Source organism: Helicoverpa zea, chromosome 20 (assembly GCF_022581195.2).
Source record: "Helicoverpa zea isolate HzStark_Cry1AcR chromosome 20, ilHelZeax1.1, whole genome shotgun sequence".
Taxonomy (NCBI): Eukaryota; Metazoa; Arthropoda; class Insecta; order Lepidoptera; family Noctuidae; genus Helicoverpa; species Helicoverpa zea.
The window spans coordinates 5,263,861-5,285,261 of record NC_061471.1 but is presented as its reverse complement, the minus strand read 5'-3'; the positions used below and the strand labels follow the sequence as shown (position 1 = coordinate 5,285,261).

Sequence of the window (21,401 nt, the reverse complement as noted above, 5' to 3'; positions counted from 1 at the left end):
GACCGGTATCAAATATCGCATTCTTAAGTCCTAGACATGGGACGCAGAGCTACAGGTAAAGTATTCAGGTAGAATTCAAAAGCGTGCAGTGATTGATAGATTAGTTAGCTCGAAAGATTTTAAACATATATTCTTACGTCATTATTGTCTAACCGACCGACTATGCGTGTACAAAAAATATTTACGATACGTTAGATTGTACGTACATGAAGTTTAGAAGTGACGTAGGTAATACAATGTTTTACGCATTGTATATTGGTTTTTAGGGTTCCGCACTCAAACTTTTATAAGCCTTCGTGCACAATTTTAGCATCGGTTTTATTACTTACAGTAGGCTGTAAAACTTGACTGCTTGGCAAAAACGCAATTGAAATAACGTATTTTTTCAAAATTTCTTACCGTCTGTCTGGTCCAGTATATACTTAGATTTTTTTAATTACGCAACGGATTTTGACGTGTTTGATTTTGATGTGTTTGTTGTAATAATTTGCTGTCTTTTCAAGGCCAGCAACGCCATTGACGAATCAGTCTTTGGGTGCTGTGCTGGCAACCATCTGCTATTTCTCTATATGATGTCGTTATAAGACGTGGAGTTCGTTGTAAGAGAGAGGTACCATTGCAAAACAACATATTTCTTCCTTAATATGTCGTATCGAGACCGCGCCATATTTATCAATCCTCTTTCCAGGTTAAGGATGACCAGTCAGGCATAAAGTAATTATTACCCTTTTAACAGAAAATAGTGGTTAAAATTCTTCATATGTGGGATGTATTTATTGTTACCTTAATTGCCAGCCTCCACCAATTTTTGTTTCACCAAATTGAACTTAACAACTTGTTCGAACAGATATGGTCGTGTCAACTATGTGCTGGCCAAACGTTTGGAGTTATTGGAGAAAGTCGGAAGATTGCAGACCACTTTGGAAGCAGGGGAAGATGCCAGCGCCACCTGCGAACTCGCTCATCATTTCCATGTGTACCACGTGCGACCACGGTGGGAAACCTTCCTCGCCAAATGTGCTCAAGATCAGGTAACATACTAGTTTTAATGAAATTAACTTGCGTATTTCTATGTGCTATTGAGCTTTATGGCAAGCAAGCGTAAATTATGCATAATTATTGTTAATATGAGGAATATTTACAGACGAAATCTATAGAAACAATTAGCAAAGAGTTTCCATTCCACGAGTTCTTCGACGATGCCCCCAAACCATTGTTTCCTGGTAAATCTTACGAAGAGGATATGGAGGTGGCGCAGAGTTGCTACAGGTAATATCAATCATATTTTAATGGTGTCGAGACCCTCAATTGTATTTTGGATGCAGGCGCCTTTACGTCTAGGATATTGCTCAGACTCGTTTGGTTCTATAGTATGCGAATGCATTCAATGATGCATCGCTTACGATTATAATCAGAAAATTCAAGTCAAGAAGTTAAGTCACAGGAACTGGGAATATTTTGGCCGTGGGGTGTCCCCATCTGGCAATTCATAACCGTGATCTGGAAATACCAACTTCTAAAACAGATGCCCGTCATATGTTGAGGCAATTGATGACAGATGCTAATGTATCTAGTTACATCAATTTATTAATAAAATAATATTATTTTACCAATTCATGCAACAGTAATTTTAGTCTGATCTTTGGCTTAATCTCTCTGCGTTTGCCGTGTGTCAGATTGTGCCATCGGACTGTCAAATTGATCCGATAGAATGCAACTGCAACTTGTGTACTATAAATACGTCCTGTGCAGCTGGCTGATCTTCTTCGCTAACATGCCCTACAAAGGGAGGTTTTCTTTTTGAGAATTAAAAAAATATAGATGGAGTTGTACCTACTGCGTTACTGGGCCTTTGCCAAAATGCGCTATGATCATTATTTGAGAGAGTATATATTCGTTATTTTTAAACTTCTCATGGTTACTCATAATTGCCGATTGTGCGTGTCATTGAACTCAAAAATTCAAGAACCTCATTCAAGGTCAAGGTTATTCGACACTCATTGAATCAGTCGTTGACCGTCTGGCCGGAGTATTCCTTATCATGTCCTATGTTTTTATTTACATAATAACTATAACTGAAACAATATATTACGTTTATTAATTTATGTATAATCAAATTGATTAAATTTTTAAATATTGAATTATCATAAATTTGAGAGCCCAGATTTGTCGGTGTAGCTCCTTCCATTTACGCCTATCTAGCCCCAACTTCTGAATTTCCTTATACGACACAACACACAAGCGAAGGTTGTGACGTATAAATATTAAAAATAAATAAATACAAAAATATATTTATTGTTATAGATACATCGACCACATTTTTGAGGAACTCGAGGAGTTCCGTGCCTTCGAACTGCTGCGTTCAGGATTGGACAGGTCAAAGTACTTGCTTGTGAAAGAAGCTAAGATTATTGCAATGACTTGCACCCACGCTGCGCTCAAGAGATCTGAACTCGTCCAAATGGGTATGACATCGTTTCTTCTTTTTTCATCCGGGAATTCAAACATTAAGTGGTTGGAGCGAAAATTCCGCATGCCCTCTACGACGTTCAATAATTTTCAAGTCACTTTCAATTTGTTTAACAAGTAGTCTGTCTCGACGAATATTCTAAAGTCTACTTCCCGCCAGTGAAATTCTGAATCAATAACCGTTTATTTCAAAACTTGCCTTCTTTTACCTACCAAAAATGTCGTAATAATTTTATCTCGGGCCCGTGCCACTGGTCACGTATGCTGGCTAATTAGCACCTACCCGAAAACATATTTCTGAACAACTTATCCTCTAACTTGTAGGTTTTAAATACGACAACATTTTGATGGAAGAATCGGCCCAAATTCTGGAGATTGAGACGTTTATTCCTCTTCTGCTGCAAAACCCTCAAGATGGGAGATCGCGACTCAAGCGGTGGATCATGATCGGAGACCACCATCAACTGCCGCCCGTGGTTAAGAATATGGCCTTCCAGAAGTACTGTAATATGGAACAGAGTCTGTTTACAAGGATGGTACGTCTCGGAGTGCCTTATGTGGAACTGGATGCTCAAGGACGAGCCAGACCAAGGTAACATTTTTGATTACCCACGTGCATTAAGCTCACGCTTGTTTTATTTGCTACCCATATTCTGCGCGCTAGTTTATTTATTTATTGGCACACCAACAGTATTACAGAAGAAAAATATTGAAAAAGTGAATTTTAATAAAATTTTAGTTTGCTATATCTATTATTACCTATAATAAAACACATGAAGTATTAATACAATAAACAAGAAAATTATAGCATATATGAGTAAAGTTGTAGTCTGGTGTAGCAATTTAACCTATTATAGATGTCATCAGCAATGAGACGCTATTGAATTATCCAATAACAGTAACAAACAAGGCAATTGAACGAACAAATGCTTCGATGGAAACCGACCTAAAACAGTTTTATGTTATTCTACTCACCCACTAATTCATAACTCAGTATTCAAAATAATAAATTTGTCGCCTTTACATAAAAGCTGCTATCCCAGTACCAACAGTTAATACTTCCTTTGCACAAAGATTTTCAATTTTTTTATTTCCTTATTATACAACAAAATCTGTAAAATTTGTAAATTTAAAGACGAAAGTTACAAAATATTTAATTATTATGATTGTAAGATGAAAAGCGAATGTCCAAAAAAAAAGTGTGTTCTATTTTTACTATTTATATACTACGTAGGTCAACTACGTAGAAATCTGAGCAAAATATGCTAAATATATAACCTATTAGTAAGATTATGACGTGAATGTCATAAAATTTAAAATACCTACTGTATAATCTAAAACCATGATTAGGTGAGTGGCGATATTTAATTTAATGTTTACCCAACCTCATTATCTTAGCACTAGCCGCAGATAAGAATAAATTATGAATAAAGTTTCACAAATTTTTCGTGCCTAGCAACGATCTGGCTTAAATATAATTTCAGAACCATTTTCAAAATTTAAAATTAAAAAGAAAGGATATGAATCACTATTATTATGAAGGCGAAAGTTTCAGAGTATGTTTGTTTGTACTTTATGGAAAACAGCGGAACGGATTTTGAAGAGTACAGGTGCGGAAAGTCGTTCCTCAAAGGTGACACCGCGGATGCTACCTACTTATTAGATTTTTTTAAAGTAAACTAACCTTCACACCGTGAGTCATCGTTTACGCCTATTTTATGTCTCAGTCCATAAATTGCATCTCAATACTGTAACTGTTACATCAATGTCAATATATGTTACATCACTTTTTACTACTGCATACATAAACGATTTTAGTATATTAGTACCTAATCCTTTAAAGTTAATTTAAACCTAATGTTTTTAATGTACAAACGCAGTAAATACTTTTTCCTTCCCGGGTGTTATTATTTTCATTAACTCTTTTTCCTCAATTATTTTAATTACTTAATTTTTATTTACGCGAATTTTTGACATTAAGTCAAAGTCAAATCATTTATTTCATTTAGGCCTTTACAAGCACTTATGAATGTCAAAAATATAACAAGTTCGATTCTAGTTGCCCATTCCAATAGTAGCTTCTTATGGAGAAGAACGGGCAAGAATCTTCATGGTTACTCTTTTTTTTAAATAAGAAAATCTTGGAATCTTAATTTGACCCACTTCCCGGCCTTCGATTACCTAGGATGAAATTTTGCACACGCTCTGAGTTCTGATGACAATACATCACTAGCTAAAAAACGTAACAAAAAGCGTGTTTTTTTTACTATTTTTTTTTATATATCTGATATTCTCTATGTCCATCCAGCATTTGCAACCTATACCGTTGGCGTTACTTGGCACTGGGCGACTTGGGCCACGTGACCCGACTGCCGGAGTACCGCGCGGCTAATGCAGGCCTGAAGTACGACTTCCAACTCATCAACGTAGATGACTTCAACGGCGCTGGAGAGACGGAACCCAGTCCTTACTTCTATCAGGTACGTTTCTACAGCCACACTGTTTTCTCGCCATTTCAATCAGGTAAATCTTCATGGTACCGGGCAAAAGTGTTGATATACAATTTACATTATGTAAAGAAAACGATGTCCGACTCGTGAAGATATTTTTAGGTATCGATATCTGTTACCTACTATAAATGTTAATGAAAAAAAATATATTTTTTTAAATATGTATAAAATTCTTAACTAATTATAAAAGGCAGAAACAACGGTTGAACATTGCAGTTAGACAAGAAGTTTCCCTAAGTTAACCTAAATCAAAAGGGATTAGGGGTTGCATCAAATAGAGACAAGATGCTAATAACTAAATCCGCTTTTGTACTTGCACTTGGCACTTTAGACAAGGTGGTTAAAACTATCTGGTACTATCTGGTACTAGTTCAATTCCCCAAACCGCAAAAAAAGCTGAAAGACCGTATAGCGCGAATCACCAAATAAGTCTGTCCGATGAGTATTTCAGTCCCTCAAGTTTGTTTTTAACTGACTTTATTCTTTTAACATTGTTTTTATTGTTTGTGTAGGTGTTTTTTGACGCGTGTATCTACAACAATCGTTCGTGGAATAGCCACGCAGTAAGAACGCAAATATATCTTCTTGCAAATTTTTATGCACATTCAATGACTATTTTAATATTATGTTGTGTATTGTGTAGACTGTAGTACACACTAAGAACTTCAAGGTTTCCCCGACAATTCGTTTACAAATGACATGAACATTTTGGTGCAATAACTACAGTTTAAATTTTTTCTGTTAAATGGATAGGTACAAGCGTTCCGAATCCTCTTCCGTTTTAGTTTTTCTCCGTTTCCGAGAACATCGCGTCGCCTATTTACATATTAAGTGCCTTTAGACATTGCGTTTTTGGCAAATTGACGAAATTAAATCCTAAGAAGATGGCCCTGAGAAAATTCGTAGAAAATACGTACTTACGTTTGTACTCGGATGATGGATTTTGCCAGGAAGTAGGTCCGCAGGGAAAAGCTGTGTGTCATGTAGCTTATTCTGCCTCAATCACTTATATTTTTAAACATCGCTGCTTCTTTAACATTTAAATCATAAAAATTAATCTCCACATAGCTGGGTCCATTTAATACTCCAGCCCATTCGCTTGCAAAATAAGGACATCATAGACATGTTATTTTAATTACCCATATTAGATATATTTATGTTCTGATGATCGTGCATGTCGATACCTAATTGCTCATGCGTTTCATGAAGAAAAAATATAACCTAGTGATCTCATATATTTAAATAAAACTTTGTCGTCGTTAAATCATGGATATCATATAATCAGGGAACCTAGTCAACCGTCTGGAGCGAATACATCAATTCATATTGGCAACTAGCTGTTGCCCTCGACTTCGTCTGCGTGGGCAATATAGAATTTCCAATTTCGTTTATTTAATCGTTCATTGCTCATCCCCCGTAGGTGATAGCGTGATAATATATAGCCTATGTGTTGAACCGGCCCCCAGGTAATAGTCATGCAAAATTTGATTTAAATCCATGCAGTACTTTTTGAGTTTATCCGGGACAAACATACAGACATACAGACAAAAATTCTAAAAACTACATATTTATGTTCAGAATCGATTATGGATCATCCCCCAAGTATTCTTTTAAAAAAATACTCAATGTACAGTTTTGATTTTCCTATCATTTTATTATATGTATAGATACACGACTAAGACCCGACTAAGACCCGGTGCATAAAGCGCGATATACGCGCGTCCACTCGCGGAGTTAAACAATCCCACAAGTCATTAGTTAAAGCTTCATTAAATCTATTGATGACACTTTTTATCTTGTTGACAAAGAAAGAGTCAGGAATAGATTCAAAGAATATTTCAATCAAAGGGCTTTGTGAAACTGACGATAAGCGCTCTTGCAAAATAATCATCCGACTAGCGAAGACCTAGCCTCGCATTAGTATTGCATCAAGCTAGGATTGCAGTACATTAATTGTGACCCTGTATTTATGATTCGATATGGTTGGCGATATTCAATCATAATGACACTATCATGACAATTGAATTCAAGAAACACAAAACTCGTATTACTTTATACATATGTATATTGTGGAGTTTTTAAAGAACATCTTCTCAATTTATGTTCTATTTTAAGCAAATAAACATAGGTATCTATAGCTCCTTGCATCCTTATTACCAGATAATTAAATGCGATCAATATCCATTGATTAACGATTAGTTACACAATAGAATGGGTATCGTGCCTTGTTATTACTCGATCTCTGCAAAATGCCGCAAACTATAGGGTACGGTCAATTAATGAAAGACTAGGAACACACCCTTATAGAACCCTGCTGTTGATAATCGCGTCATTGTATCAATAATTTAAATCATCATCTCTGTGTCATAGCTTTTAATGGAAAACTCTCTGGTAGGTATTAGGTTTTCCCACTAAGGTGTCTAATCATCGGCAAGGATATTGAGCCCTGACCTTCACCTACGCAGAAGTGATTTATTGGTTTATTGCCATAAGTGTACAGTGCGCAAAGCTCTTCCGCCGACAGCTCATTATCCGTGCCGATAACTATAATTGTAGAGGTACATGCGTAAAAACTGAAAAATGTAGATCTAGCACTATAAATATAGATCCGTAGGTACATCTGTAAGAAGAAGAGTCTAAGAAAATATTCGAACTCTTTTTAAATATTACTTACTTTAAATGCGCACTGCAACACATCATCTCGCCGCGTCGTGAAAAACAATTATTTAATTTAAAAGCTGCAAAGAAAGCATGTTGTATCCTGGTATATTCGGAACAACGAACACAATTATCAATTTGGCAATGACTTAAGTTCATTGAACTTTATTTCCAATACTCGTCAAACCGGTCTCGCAGGCTAAGTACAATGAACCTTTCGTTACCTGGAATAGTTAAGCCTTGAACTGCTCTTATGGCTGGCATACATTATGATACATTACCACTCAAACAACCAGCCGTTAATACAATCGAAAAGTGCCTGTAGTGTGCTTAATGAGAACATAAAATGGGAGATGTCATTACGAAAAATCTAACACTAGGTAGTACCACCAAAATGCGGTTGTGTTCAAATGGACGAGGAACGTTAGTAGCTCCGCCTTACGCCTTCTGTAGAAACCGAACTCCTCGTTTGTTCACTCGTAACTAACCGTTTTGTTTACACCTACCGTTCACACAACCTAAAAGTTATAAGTTAAGTTTAAGTAAGTTTTCTATATAATGTATGTATGTTTTACAGTCAGGCCATTGTTGCCTGGCTGTAAAAGATTCCGCGCATCTTTATCATATGATTTCGTCTGTTTAAAATTTCAGTTTGAAAATAGGGGTTTTTTGGCAACGGTACTTTTCTTTATCTTATTAGTACCTAGTCAATTAAGAATTCCCAAGTCATTTGTTTATCCTCAAAGATTATTCTTGTACCTACGTGAATGCATTTAAAGTCACTCCTTTATCTAAATTAGCGGTAAAAAATAAAACAACATTTTAAGTGTCCTCTTTTGTAGGTAACAACCCGATTTACCTCCTCTTATAAAAAACGACATAATGCCATATTATTTGCACACGAGGAACATTCCATATTTCAGTCGGTAAGATCGTAGACTCGGAGATTGCGATATTTGTAATACTATACGTGCCAGAAATAGAAAAAAATGTGTACAACCCACACTTTCGGAGGATTACTGAAAAGGCAATTCCGTTTATTTATTTTAAAACCTGCTTTGATAAATAAATCAGCCTTACGACACGGGATGTCGCACAAGCGAATCAACGCTGCTGTTGCGAGTTTGTAGCGTGTCTGCAACTAATTTGATGATGATGATGATGACGCGTTTTTTTGGGCAGCAGTAAAAAAAGTATCCTTGTACCCGGATAAGAAGTGCCTATATCTATGACCTTTAACACAAAAATAAATTCAAGTTTAAAAATCGGATTATTATGATTCTGCTATTTCTATACCTATATCAGAGCTTATTATGTATTTATACATTTAGAATGGATTACTATGATATATTTAGAACAGTAATCTCGTATCTTCGTTTAGAATGAATATATTAATCTATTCTAAATATATCATTTAAATATTGGCGATGTTACGAGGGTCTAGGAATTGACGGCAGATCGTCGTTAATGAGTAAATTGTTTGCTGTTTACATTCAATCACAGAACTATGTTAAAAGCCTGTATTATTTATGTACTTAGCTATTAATCAGGCACTAGATATCTGTTTACATTTCATTTAAATCGCTTGACAGACAAACAGAGTTACTTCAAGTTCAGTATGGATTGGAGATATACATAGGTAGTGAGGCATAAAACTTCCTCCGTCGACCGACCTTCGTGGCTTACTCCATGTATTGTATTCATCGCGTTTATGGCGGTCAACTGGCTCACCTTACTCTAATTTACGGTCTTGCGAAACGAGCGTTTGTTTGTGCTGCGAGAATGCAGGTACACACAGAAACCCTTTGTGGGTGTCCAATATAATATAAACGGTCTGGACTCGATATTTGAATACGTCTTTTGGCACTGCATTTTTTTAAACATCGGTTTCGGTTCTCAGGATTTAATAGATGTGTTCTTCTTGCACAAAATTTTAACTGTTAAAACAAATTAAAAATGTTTCCAAGTTCCATTATGTCGGTTAATCTTAGGAATGTAGCATTATCTTTAAATTCGTGTATTAGTAGGTATTATGGGGCCTTACCTATATTAAAAACTATTTTACAAAATAAGATACATTTCCAAAATCGCTAAAAATTGTTTGCTGATAAGTGCCTTTAAGGTCGCCGAAAGACGCTGGCTGCAGGTCGCCTCCAACAGGTATCTGTGGAGATCTAAGGGGGAGGCCTATGGCATATGGTGGCTGAGATGATGATGATGATGATGAAGTGCCTTTTTGCAAACACTGTTCTATTGTTGAGTGCATTTGTGTCTGCGCAAATGCTTGTGTACTATAATATGGCCTGCGCAGCTGGCTGATCTCCTTATATGAGAACAGACGCCGTGGCCGAAATAGGGTTTGGACGTATTATTATTATGGCGCCTAGATTTATCTACACATGTGGCCTGGATAGATGGGTCACAAAACTAAATATGTGCGTAATAACTTAATTAACGCTAAAACTTGCGTCATGTTCTTGCTAAAACCCAGACATGTCAGATTTTTATCAGTAAAGGTTTCCATATACGCTTTTTGGAAAACCTTTTTTTTTGCTCGGGTTTTGGGCCTGTCCTATGCCCATATTAATCCTGTGATAGGCATGCCAAGGGTATGACAAGGTCTTTAACTTGCCGACAAAAACAGACAGGCAAATGGGGAATCATTGTTTTTGTTTTATTGTCGTACCCACCTAGAGTTACAACTATAAATCTATCTGACTGACTGACTATCCTGATAGCATTCATAGCATGTACATGAATGACTGTGATTGGAATTTAAAAAATCATGCCACATAATCGGTAAATAAATCTGAGCCTATTATAAATTACTTTCAATGATTTATCGGTCCCCTATGTAGTTAAATTAGAAGACTATAAATTGTGATGTTCCAAAATAAGAACGAAGTACTAGTTTTTAACAGATCGCCCAGTATAAACCCATAGGCTACTTTTCCGACGTAAAATTCTTAAGTGGATCCAGACGCTGCAAGGAATGCCTTAGGGCTGGGTCCTGTATATTTCTCAGCACTCCAATAAAACTGGCAACAGCTTCATATGGGTATAATATCTTCTTAACCACGGTAATTGTTTGCAGAATCTCGCTGAAGCGGAGTACGTGGTGGCAGTATTCATGTTCATGAGACTGGTGGGATGGCCAGCGGAGCGAATATCCATCCTGACCACCTACAATGGACAGAAGCACCTCATCCGAGATGTCATTGACAAACGTTGTGCTGAAAACCCGCTCATTGGACGGCCACATAAGGTAAGTTTTATCTTGTATATACTTAATCATCGGCACGAATCTTGAGCGCTGACCTTCACCTGCGCAGAAGTAATTTATTGGGTCCCTTTTGTGGTATGAAGTGAGGCGCGGGAGCGGGCTAAAGCGGTGATTGGCCCGCAGTGCATCGTGTCATAGCCGTCACTCAAAATTGGTTCTTTGCTAAAAATCACTTCTGCGCAGATGTAGGTCAGAGCTCAAGATTCATGCCGATAACTATAGGTTTTCAAAATTACTATCTCAAATTAATTTCAATGAATACAAAAATGTCTCCAGTGTAGTATAATCTGAAGGTGATTCTTTACTTTTGTGAATATAACCAGAGACAAAGCTATGTAGGTAATGATGTCAGGCGTAAATAAGACAAAGACTAATTTGGTCTTAGACACGAAATGAATCATGTCCCGTCTTCTAAGAAAATGATCTAAAATAACAGTTGTACATAAGGGTTATTCCATATTAGCTTACAAAAATATATATTGGCTTACAAGAAAAAAACGTTGAATGGCGCTGTTAAGTCAAAGGGCTAGCTGTTTGATTAAACGGCTATTTCAACTTCTTGGCTGTGACGGATACACTGGCTGCATTGCGCCATTGCGCGCCTATCTCATCCGTGTTTACTTTGGACTTGCAAGAGTAGGTAATATTTCTTTTTAAATTGAGTCAGAACGATTATGGTAACATAATTTCTTGTACAAACAGATAAGTCACATGACCTGTGTTTGCATTGACAAAAGAGAAGACTAAAATTGTTTGTACAGTTACGAAAACTGCAAAGTAATAATGATCGGGAAACATCCGAAGAACCTTCTCTTTTTTGGGACATCGCGATATTTCGATGCATCACCATGCATCACTGATGCATCGGTTAGAAAAAGCCCTCTTGGTCTAGAGAATTACTTGTATTTTCCGTTTCTTTCGATTTTTTGGCAACGATCGATGAAAAACAGCAATTCTACTGTTTTTTAGAACACTACGACTTGTCGATCAATATGACAGACAGTATGTAACGCGATTGAAATAGCGATGATAACATTATAAGGAGTGCCCACGCCTTCATAAAATGGCCTGACATCACAGTCATATCGTAATTTTATAGTATTTGCATATTAAAAGTTTATGAGACAGACATTTTAATTTTAAAATCCTTACTAATATGACATAAAAAAGGAATGACTCCAACCTTTGAGAGGATTTGCATTTTGATTCACTTGTAGTCATGAGTCCTGATGCTGTCATGCGCGGAAGTATGTCATGCTGAAAGCATGTCTTAAGACACCTAGGACTGTATTATTAGGCTGCGGCTCCACTGAGGCGGAGACGAGCGGTGCGGAGAGGTGACGTGTGGGGATCGACCATAAAATCATACCATAGGTACATCAAATCCACATCTCGTCTCCGCTCCGCTTCAATGCCGATGGAAATAGTCAAGCGCCCCGCTCGTCTCCGCCTCAGTGGAGCCGCAGCCTTACACATGGAAATCAGAATAGTCTAGTGAGCACTAGGTGCAAGGTAAATTGGAACTCAACATTTGAGGTTCGATTTTCAGTGATAAGCTTAACTGCTGACTGACCGTTTGACAAGTCGCACCGAGCTTTTTGTATGAAAACAAGCGAAGATCCGTGAGTCCGATTACAAACCGCACCGCAAAGCAACCCCGCCGACTTACAGCGACGATCTAATTTGAAAGAACCCGTGACTGCAGTCTAATGCGATGCGGAAGCTACATACTTCAAACCAACCCATGTACTTCCTGACTAGGGTTACCATTTGACAGGCGTTTGCTGCATTTGAAGGTTTAGACAGGCGTGCGGCCAGCATTGGTCTGAGAGAGACAGGCATTTTTAATTTTCTACACAGTGGTACAATTTTCTCAAAAGTAGGGAAGTGGATGAAGATATTACAGAAAAAGTCTGCCAATTTGTGTTTTTTATTTCGGCCTACAATGCGAACGCAGAACTCTCGTCAACGCCCAGTGGAGTAAAGAAAGAAATAAATCTACAATTAAATCAGTAAAAGCTATTATAATGATTACACAAGAAAATTACAAAAAAAGAATAGTTTATAGTGTACTTACGAGTTCGTGCTGCGTTTCTGGGTCTGTACCTACATATTTGACGCAAAATCATACGTTACTTGTTCCTATAGAGGTAGGGGTAACGTGTATTGGCACCAAGTATTTTTGAATGTTCACATCTTCAAAACGTTACATGACCTGACTGCTTATTTTCTTGTACACTATTATACTGTAAGAAAAAAGTAGAAAAAATTTACATTCACCACACAGCGGAAAGCTATAAATTTAAGTGATTCGAACACTTTTATGGTCTTCGGTGTAGGTAGGTACGTAAATCAGTCTTTTAGTATGTATTAAAATTCAACTAATAGGTAAGCAATCAATGTGAATGAAATGATAATTCTAATTGACACTATTCGTGCCTAGAATACATGTTATATGTTTGAGGAAAATGACGATATCTTATATATTTTTATAATGTAGAAATTAACATGTACAATTATTATCAATTTTTACGCGCATATAAAAAATAACCGTCTTACCACAAAAACTTTTAAACGTCAGTTTAAGACTTGTCTAAAAAAATGTCAGATTATGACGTTGATATATGGTTCATTTTGCAGCCACAATTTTTTTAGACCAGTGTAAAACAGACGTTTAAGTTTTTGTAGTAAGGCCATAAATGTTTTCGTTCACATGAAAAGGAATTGACACTTGCTTGACTTTATTTCCAGCTCCTATTCAATGAATAAAACATCAATGTAGACAAGATTAGGTTATCGCAATAACAATTGAATACATTTCGATATGACGGCGATGTTATTTCTGACATCCATCTATATTAAGAACTGACAGAGATACTGACATCATAATTATTATGTCTTTTTTTAACCGAAATCAAAACTAAAAAAAACAAAACAATTTTAAAATAATGTAGGTAAGTAACAGGTAGTAACTAAAGTGCCCACGTAGGTAAATTACATTCGCCAATAGGACATGATAGGTATACGAATATCCTGTGACGCATCCGTACCTGCACCACGTACCTCCCACCCCGCAGCGGGCGGGGAGGTATTAACCAATAACATTGCTGTCTGACTGAATATGCTAATAGTTTTACATACGAATTATGGCATTTATAAATATGTATTAATCATATTACATATCAAAAAACCTAACCATATGCCTACCTATCTTCCTACTATTGGTGTTTACGTATATACCTATATTCCGGCCAATCAGAAATAAAATGTATTATCGACCAATAACATGTTTGACCCATTTTGCCGAAAAATCGTATGAAACTTTAAAACAACAAAGGCTACCTCCTTTACAATGCATGCTGAATTTCGACCTTATTGTAATTGATTGTCTCTACGAAAATTTACTTAAGGTGTGCCATACGTGTCATTGGTCAACAGTACCTTTAGGTATTTGTTGTTTTGAGCATGTGTAGGTACAATATACCTACAGTCGATATCGGTCTATAGAAAAGCTATGGTGTGTAAAATGTTGGTGCCAAAACAGGAATATGCTAGACTTAGGACGGTATTGCAAGTGCCAAAGAAACGTATGATCTAAAAGAACACAACTAGGCCAATTTTGAACCCAGTTTCGACGAAATAAAGAAAAGAAGAGGATCAGATCTAGGGCATGGAGAGGGCATTTACAATGATTCTAAGAAAATAACAGGAAAAGCCAGCATTTTCCCTCACATTGTAAAACAAAATCAATTTTTATTGAACATCTGTTTTGGTGACCGTGCCCTCGGAATGCTAGACATTTGACCCAGTTCCCAGCAGAGTTATTTGGGTGCCTCATGACATAAGGCTTATATCATATCTGGACTAATTCGAAAAATATGTAACATTTGTAAACATAATTGTCTACTTTTTTGGCAAAATGCCAAACAGCTGTGATAGTGTAATGTGGTTGATAGCATTAAAAATGACGAAAAAAAAAACGTGAGAATGTGGAGTGTGCTTTTTAATTCTTGCAATGAATATAGATGAAATAGAGAGATGGACATCTTAACATACACGATTTATTTCATAATGCATTGTTTCTCAGGTGACGACAGTGGACAAGTACCAGGGTCAGCAGAATGACATAGCGCTGGTGTCGTTAGTACGCACGCGCGCTGTGGGCCACGTGCGCGATCTGCGCCGGCTCATCGTGGCAGCCTCAAGAGCTCGCCTGGGTCTCTACATCTTCGCACGAGCCAATCTCTTCAGGAACTGCTTTGAGCTCCAGCCCACCTTCAACCAGGTCAATATATTTTTGAGTTTCTCTTGCTTCAGGTGCAGGCTTACTTCTCAGATGGGTTTCCATTGGTAGCAATAGGATTTCTCCTAATTATACAACTTGGTGAAATGAAACGGAATAAAGAATATTATAATTCTATAGTTTCATAATCATGTATCCAGCTACATATAACTCCATTTCATCTGTTTTGCATATAGGCAGAGTTTTCGAAATACTCTCTGATTGTCATGCTCTTGGTCCAAAAATGGACCGTCGACCAATATCTACAAAATTGTTGTGACGTCCGAAAAGTAATGCATTACGATTTTATTGAGGAAAGTCAGAAATATAACCCTCGTATAGTTTTTTATAGCCCAAGAAAAACAGATGTGGCAGGGGTCTAATAACCATCCATCATAATATTTATCTACGATAATGCAGTAGTTTTTTGTCTATTTGTTTGTATTATCTAATTCTTAAAGTTGATGCCGTAACCAGTACTTTTAAGTAAAGCTCCACTAGAACGGTTAGTCCCCAAAGGACCTGCGACCTTTTGAAAGCGATGAAAAATATTAACATAAAGTACAGATTATGAAAATGAAATGATTATTCGGTAACAAGGTTGGTTGCAGTTTGTTTCAGTTTTCAAGTACAGATTATATTTTAAAATGTGTTGGGACGACGAGTGTAATGGTAGGAAACAAAGAGTTAATATGTAGCACTCAAAGAATTTCGTTAGTGGGGTTTTCTCATGGTCGTAGGAAAAATATCTACTATAATCATTGCAACAAAAAATGTGACGGGAAAATGATTTCTGAAAATCTTTAAAGAATTTTGGCAACTTGACATTTCTGTGACATTTATGTCGAATATGACCGCAAGCGCAAGGAAAGTTAAGATTGGGGATAAAAATTCTTCCTGGTTACCTGGGTAACCCGTCACCACTTGGTAAGACTGGTTGTCTTTCTGGCTTCTGACTACCCGTAATGACTCCTAAAGATTTTCAAATAACAGCAGGGACTCACCACTTTATCGAGCCTTCTGAAAAAAGATGGTCACCCCTCCACGGACCGACCTTAGTGATTAAGACAATGTATCTTCTTTTAACGCATAGTTGGTGGAGCGTCCCCTGGAGTTGGAGTTGGTGCCGGGCGAGCGCTGGCCGGCGCAGCGCGGCGCGAGCGCTCTGGTGCCCGACGCCATGACCCTGCGTATACGCGACATGCCCCACATGGCGCAGTACGTCTACGACATGTACCTGGATAGAGTGCGACAGTGCAAGGATCAGTACGAGGTAAGCTATGAAAGAAGACCTACATTAGGCTGATCAGACGTCCGACTTTTTGTAGGACGTTCTGACTAGGAGTTTCAGACCGACTTTTTTGTAGGACAGCGTTACACTATGGCTATCAGTGTGTTCTATTCTTCTCCTACAAAAAATCGGTCACCGATTATCGGACGTGGGCAGGCAGCTTTAGGCTACTCTTCTATCTTACGAATTTGCCGCAATAAAAATTCATAGTTTCGTACCTAAGGATATTTTCCTTTACCTAAAGAAATTGAATTAATTCGATTTTCTACGACATTTCATTTTAAATTCAAGCAACGAACTAGCTGGAACCACTGGCATGGTGTATTGACATTTGAATTGATAATCCAAAAAGGTAAAGTATCAATAGATAACCGCAACACTCGGTGCGATTACGAATACCCAATCAAGTTTTTTGGACATGTAGGCTCTATTAAAACAATCGATTATGGCGACTAATTTAAATAGTATTAACAATTCAGTTTAAAGTATGCCGCTCACGAATTGTTAAACCTATTGTCATTCTAAATCTGGCGATGTCGAACGATAGGTTAGAAGCTCAGTTAGCATTCATTCCTAGTAATATGTTGTATAATATTCTACTATAGGACACAGTCATGCTCTATTAGGTACGTTTTTATTTGAATTCTGTATTGTTATTGCAGCGGTCGCAGGGTGTGTGGTCGGCGCCGGGCACGGCTCGCGCGTCGCGGCCTGCGCACGCGCCGCCCGCGCAGCACGCGCACCCGGGCGCTAACGACAGCGACGACGACGAACCCGCCGCCCCCGCCTTCCAACCCACTGAGATCGTCAACGAGATTGACGACACGCCTGCTGAAGCCGATAAATGAAAACCTTTAGTTATATGAATACTTACTTATAAGCCAATAAAAATACTTTTCCTAGACGCTGTGTTTTATTTCATCTAACAACTCTAGCATACTCTCTCGAAATTTTGTAAGGAAAAATTCGTTTCCAAAGTATTGGGTACCTAGTCCGGAAAAAACGCTCACCTTTGAATACTCGTAGGTAATACCTAAACGGAACTGAAACTACAGATTACTAAATACTTACTTGTTAGGTCAATACCTACCGATCGTAATAGAATGCGTCAATAGAAAAAGTCCATCCTCAAGTTTTTTTTTCTTTGTGAATACCCACAAAAGGCGACCATGAGATCTCACTCGGAAACCTTCCCCGAAATATAGTGGGCTTGGCTATCAGATACCGACTGCGTGTCATATTGCACGCGAGCGTCTCACGGAACACTCATCGCGTCTTACATAGCCCACTTATTAACAAGACTATCAATCACTGTGTAAGCACACGTGACCAACAACGCGTAGTGGCAACGCCTCGTCTGAGCAAACCTTATGAATAGCAATTCTAAGAAAGAGCGCATACATGTCTGGGGGAACGTGTATGTATTCATTTTTACATTTCCTAACCGTGCCTACACTTCAGAGTTCTCTGTACGGAGATTAGCCAGCTGCGCAGGAAATTATACAACAAAAGAATTTATAGCCAGATGGGACTATGGGGTAATCGAATACGGCCGGAGAGACATTGGGTGCAGAACCATTCGTCAGATTCATTCGCCTTTTCTACCTACCCACCTCTTTTCCCCCTATTACTGAGAAATTGAATCGAGGAAATACAACAATAAATCGATTTTATACTGTTCCTATGACTGCTATGACTTCCATGACTTCAGCGTTATATCAGCACCTAACGTCATGCAATGTAAATCAACAAAAGATATGATCACGAAATCATTTAAAATGCAAACAATTGTCTGTGTTGCTAAATAATTTATGAAAGACATACAATACGGAGAGGACAATGTGGTTACTTTTCATATTACAACGTCAATTACACATATAGTAATTGAGTTTTTAAAGATAGTTTTAGTTTGTACATAGTTATCTGCAACAAGTGTTAGGGTCATGGCACAGTATAGCGGCACCGCAACAGCACGGCTCCACACCAGCATTTAAGTTGTCATTCAATTTAGGGCATTAAATCGTGTATATTATAATATATTTCGTAATGTCAATATGAAAATGCCAACGGCGAGCAGTCAGCGCGCTTGCCGCTACCACAAAACTCGGCTCGCAGCCCGCGTGCTGCAAGCGAGCGGACCTCATGCGTACAGCGCGCCGACGGCATGCTCATTACGCGCCGACTCCGAGTCGGCAGCGAAACAACGTCATTACGTCGTGTTCAATCATAACTGTCTTAAAATAATATTGAGTTTGCGATGACAGCAAGCTTACACCTCGCGGCCGGCGCCCGGACGGCGCGCGGACGGCGTAGTTAGCGCGCTGGCAGCTAGCCGTAGTCTTAAGGCGACGAATTGGTAAACAATAATTCCATGACCGGCACGCGAATCTAAGGCGCCGAGAGGGGACGGAGCGTCTGAGCGGGGCGAGGATTAGAATACGCGCGCTAGCTTATAACTAAAAGTCGTAAGCGACAAAATGGTTTTGTAATTTTATTATTTAGAAATGATAATTTGATAAAAATTCCTTCCACAATTTTAAAGAGTATGTATATACTCAACTACTAAAAAAGTTTAGAGGATTAAATCGGTCCCGTTTGCCCATAATATGTGAATCTCTTTTTTAAAAGAGGTATGTTTGATATATTTTTCTCTGTTATAAAAGTTACCTAATCATGTTTTGAAGTCTAACAAAATAAGGTTTATATCATGAACTTTCAGGTAACCAAGTTGTATTTTGGTCCGTTTTGTATTTACTGAGAAAAATTGAGATCCTTGGCGCCAAAATTTCCAATTCGTCCTCTTAATTCGAGGCGTCGCGACGCCGTGCTGCAGCCGTGCTGTTGCGGTGCCGCTATAATGTGCCATGACCTTTAATGTGATTTTAGGAACCAAAGGTGTTAAAAATTACAGATCACAACGAACTCATATAGTTTTTATTAGAACTAGCTTCTGCCAGCGGTTTCACCCACATCCCGTGAAATTATTTTACACTGAAATAATTTTTTAGCACATTCAAACAGACAAACTCTTCAGCTTTAAAAATATTTTAGAGATAGATTAAAGCGAAGACGGTTTTTGTCGTGTCCATTTCGACCGCGCGGCCACCTCATAATTTTTGATGAAACTTTGCCAGGAATTAGTAGTAATTTGTTACTTTTCACTCCTCTTTTCCTGAATTTGTTACAAAAAAAACCAAGACGCTATGACAAAGAACAGTTGGCCGCTAGAACCGCCACTTGCCGTAGTCATCGCCCGTGATTACTCAGAAACTATACAATGCAGATAGACGAATGATACATCAAAAGAAAGGTCTTTATTTGTTAAATTTGTTACAAAAATAAAAAAGGTCAAAACGTAGATAAACAAAAAGTTATGCAATGTTAAGTTTTCAGGTTATGAGTAGGTAAGTATATCACCGTAGGTACCAAATTAATAGAGGCTAATGTGTATAGAAAATTAGTCTTTAATTTGTTACAGCGAAAAAAGACAAAAAAATACTAGAAAGTAGGTTCAATAATATGTTAGAGTCGTTTTTAGTTGGCCGCGCGGACGGCAATATGCCTAAAATACAATTTCGTTTTTCTCGTTATTAAAAGTAGGTTTAAGCTTAATTAGAGTACTAATCGATGGGTAACGTAACCTAGTTTGAATAAATATAGCGAATTTAACTGCAACATTCATATTTTAGGAGATATTTACAAAAACACAGTGGTATGAAAAGGTATGAGAGTAGGGTGTCCATGCATTTTCACATATTCGAAATTTTCGTTATTCACGTCTTATTTTTTTAGGGAGAGTGCATACTTTATAAAAATCAAAGTCACAAATAGATAGAAAATATGATGCTCAGACTCCACTTTGTAACTTTTGAAATTCCATGTACAAGGTAATCTAGTAATGAGCCAAATCTTTTCTCTTAAAATATCCACCCATTTGTACTTAGGCAGTATTTTATATTTTTTAAATGGAGTGCATGTTCTCAAGTCATTTCTTTTATACAAGACATTTAATGGTTGCATTTTTTTCCAGTCATAGATATCTAATTCGAACTTGAAGTTTTTTGTATCGTTTTCACTATGATGCTGATTGGACTCGACATGAGAATGTGATATTTTGGATGCAGTTCTCGGGCTATTGCTTGAGGATGATGATGAGGATGACGAGGACGGACACACAGTTCGCTGCTTGCATTCAGTGTTTAGAAACTCCTTGAAATTTCTTTTCAGTGACATGTAAAGAGCTGCTGGTGTCATAAGATTATCCAAATAACTTGCAATTTTATAAAATAAAGGGTCATTCAGTTTAACATCCAGTAGTTTGTCGGCATATTTCATAAAAACTTCTCTCTGTTTTGATTTCTCAACAATAGATTTTCGTCCAGCTTTACCCATTTTTGCTGCAATAAAAGCAACTGATAATATAATACAAAGGTTAAACATCCGTTGCCTGCATCACAAACAAAATATACATACTGAGGTACTACAAATTATTGCTATGTAAGTAGGTACATATTAAGGGCAAAAACTTTTCTTAATTAATAATTTTATAACGAAGAAAAGTCGTCGTTATTTGACAGACAAAGATGCAGCGACTTATTTTTAAAAAAATTTGGTCACTAACGGTCAACACTTCTATGAAAGAAGTGTGCAATTATATTTTGCAGCTAAATTAAAAGCTAATGTAAGTTATTAAGCTAAGAATATTTTTAAGAGATGACCACTTTTGAAGTGAAATGAAATCACATTAAAATGTGGCAGAGACTTCATGAATTTCATGTCATTTTATATATACGTAATAATTATAAGGACACAGTTTATTACTTTATACAAGTCATCATAAAATTGAAAAAAAAATAAACTTATCGCAGTCGATTTGGATCCCTCTGCAATACACTTTTTGGTGGTGAG

General features: G+C 37.4%; 1 protein-coding gene across 1 annotated transcript in view; it reads left to right on the top strand.

Annotated features, from left to right (window-relative positions):
• LOC124640257 (RNA helicase aquarius) overlaps positions 1–17,397 on the top strand; it is a 60,244-nt gene extending 42,847 nt beyond the window's left edge. The window contains exons 19-27 of the mRNA XM_047177942.1: positions 848–1,031; positions 1,145–1,269; positions 2,305–2,465; positions 2,794–3,061; positions 4,778–4,949; positions 10,732–10,902; positions 15,008–15,205; positions 16,296–16,475; positions 17,156–17,397. Of these exons, the coding sequence (XP_047033898.1) occupies positions 848–1,031; positions 1,145–1,269; positions 2,305–2,465; positions 2,794–3,061; positions 4,778–4,949; positions 10,732–10,902; positions 15,008–15,205; positions 16,296–16,475; positions 17,156–17,341 (1,645 nt within the window). The 3' untranslated portion in view covers positions 17,342–17,397. The remainder of the gene's footprint in view (positions 1–847; positions 1,032–1,144; positions 1,270–2,304; positions 2,466–2,793; positions 3,062–4,777; positions 4,950–10,731; positions 10,903–15,007; positions 15,206–16,295; positions 16,476–17,155) is intronic.
• Positions 17,398–21,401: the final 4,004 nt, after the last annotated feature.